Source organism: Fukomys damarensis, unplaced genomic scaffold, assembly GCF_012274545.1.
Source record: "Fukomys damarensis isolate Sample0158 unplaced genomic scaffold, DMR_v1.0_HiC HiC_scaffold_11, whole genome shotgun sequence".
NCBI lineage: Eukaryota > Metazoa > Chordata > Mammalia > Rodentia > Bathyergidae > Fukomys > Fukomys damarensis.
The window spans coordinates 21,850,835-21,853,238 of NW_022900923.1; the positions used below are offsets into that span (position 1 = coordinate 21,850,835).

At 34.8% G+C, this 2,404-nt stretch overlaps 1 protein-coding gene across 1 annotated transcript in view; it reads left to right on the forward strand.

Moving 5' to 3' along the window:
* The first annotated feature begins 301 nt into the window (after nt 1-301).
* Nucleotides 302-2,404, forward strand: part of Soat1 (sterol O-acyltransferase 1) — a 52,499-nt gene continuing 50,396 nt past the window's right edge. Inside the window, exon 1 of the mRNA XM_033762120.1 lies at nt 302-419. Within this exon, the coding sequence (XP_033618011.1) occupies nt 320-419 (100 nt within the window). The 5' untranslated portion in view covers nt 302-319. The remainder of the gene's footprint in view (nt 420-2,404) is intronic.

A 2,404-nucleotide genomic window follows, 5' to 3' on the forward strand; every position in this document is an offset into this window, starting at 1 on the left:
AAGCTGTAACTGTTAGTTTCACATACTGAAATATTTGAAGTAATTTATGCATAATATCAAGAATCTAGGGGATCCCTCACTACCAATTAAAAAGAGTTGTAGGAGTTTACATCTTAAATATACATTGCTTTTTTTCTTTTGGTACCAGGGATTGAACTTGGGACCTAGCACTTGCAAAGTAGGTGGAGAAACTACTGAGCTAAATCCCTGGCTCCTACCTTGCTTCTTTGTGTTGGGAACGTTCAGAATTTTTCCTTCTAGCTATTGTTTATTGCTTGTTATATCTTTTCTCCTAGACAACTCAGTGGTGGGTAAAGAGATGTCTCCAAGAAAGCGGCTGTCGAAGTCCAGTGAAAATCTTGAGAAAGATGAAGACCAGAGAACCTCTCCAGAGGAGTACCTGGAGACATTTCGAAATGGTGAGGCTCTTAATTTTTTTTGAGATTAATTACTGAGCAATTTTAGTGTTTCAGACCAGAGATTGCCATGTCTTAGATCTGTTTATTATTATATGAGTATTCATAGTTTTGTAGTGGTAGTTTTATATCTGGTACAAAAGAAATTAGAAAATAAATCCTTTCTTGATAAATACTTCAGTTGAATATCTAGTATGTTTTAAACATTTTTTTTCACCTGCCTAACCTACCAGTAATTACTGAGATATGTACTATTATATACTGGAGCTATACTAGTGATCAATACTGATGTATTTCATTTTATGCAGCTCCATGTTAGGTAAATGACAAAACAAACTCCTAAAATCATATACATAATTTATTCTAAATACAACAATAATAAAGATACTAATTAATTCTCATTAGATATAATGAATAAAAATAGAGTAATTAACAAGTTACCTAACAGTTATTACTGAGGTATAAATTTAGGGGGGAGAGAGAGATTAGGGAATTTTATTAATTTTCATATGCAGGTTTGCTTAGTATATAAATACAAAGAGGGGATGACACAGTGCTTGTTGATAAGGTCAAGGCTTTTGATTAACAGTGATAGACTTGTTTCTTTTTTTTTTTTGGTACTGGGGATTGAACTCAGGTCCTTGCGCTTGTGAGGCAAGCAGTGGAACCATTGAGCTAAATCCCCGGCCCAAGTGTGATAAACTTGTAAATATAACTCTGATGTTGTGTATTATCAGGATATTTATTTTTGCCATGACGTTTGTGTAAGTTTTATTTTAACAGGGATTTGACCCTTGTTTGCTTAACAAATAAGGATGGAACTTTCTGAGACAGGTGTCTTTGGCATCCTGAAACTTCTTTTTTATTTTTTTTGGTACCGGGGATTGAATTCGGATCCTAGCGCTTGCAAGGCAGGCCACCGAACGGCTGTGCTAAATCCCCCTGAAACTTCTTTTGCTTTTTTTCCTATTTAAATTTAATTGTAATAATCAGCAGCCTGATCCCACCAAAAATGTAAATATTGCTGTTTAAATTGGCAGAATGAAACTTATAGACTAGACTCTTAATAGCTGCTTATGATATTTATATCACAAAAGATAAATTCTGATGTGATACAAAAAGTGGAATGTATGCAAAAAAGGAAGCACCACATTAGAGAGAAACATTTTCTTTTCATGAGACTTAGTGATAACTCTAATTGACTCCCTTGCTCGAGTTCCCCACACATTAGAAGCTTTGTGTTTATTTTTCCTTACAATTCTTGGAGACAAAAAGTTATTTTGATTGGAACTTCCTGTCACGACATGGTTTCTTTATGTCTCAATTTAACAGAAGCTCTTAAAGTACTCTTAACTTCTGTGGATGGTCAGTATTTGTTATTATTTTAGTTCATTAAATTTTCATCCTTTAGGTTTTAGAGCAGATGTTAAAGATTGCATTGTTTAGCTTAAATTAAGAGGTGTGACAAACTACCATCTGCACTCTTAACTAATGCTTGTTGAGAAAGATGTGTTTCTCCATTCACTGTCACATTTTTTCAGTTTGAAGAGTCAGTGGGGGTGGGTAGATGTGACCTTTGAGTAACAAAAATTGAAAGCTGCCAGGCCAGTCAGTGTAGCCTGCCAAATAGGCTCAGAGGAGCTTGTTAGAAATGCCTCACCACATTTATTGGAAAATAATTTATTTTACTAAGTTTCCCAGGTGATTCACATTCAGGCTAGTGGACAAGACATAGCTTGTTGTGGCTGTCCTTGCTTGGGGTATATATGCAAATCACCTGGGGATGAGGGTATTCGCCAACAAACAAAAACAACTTCTTGGACTTCTCCAAAGTGAATCAGAATCTTCCTGGGGAGAACTCAAGTATAAAGTTTGGAAGAACTTACTAGACAGTGTTGATTGGTAAAAGTGGTTGAAAACTACTGCTGTCTAATTTTCATTAAATTTAACTTGTGTGCATAATTCTCAGATTTTTTTTTTTTTTTTTT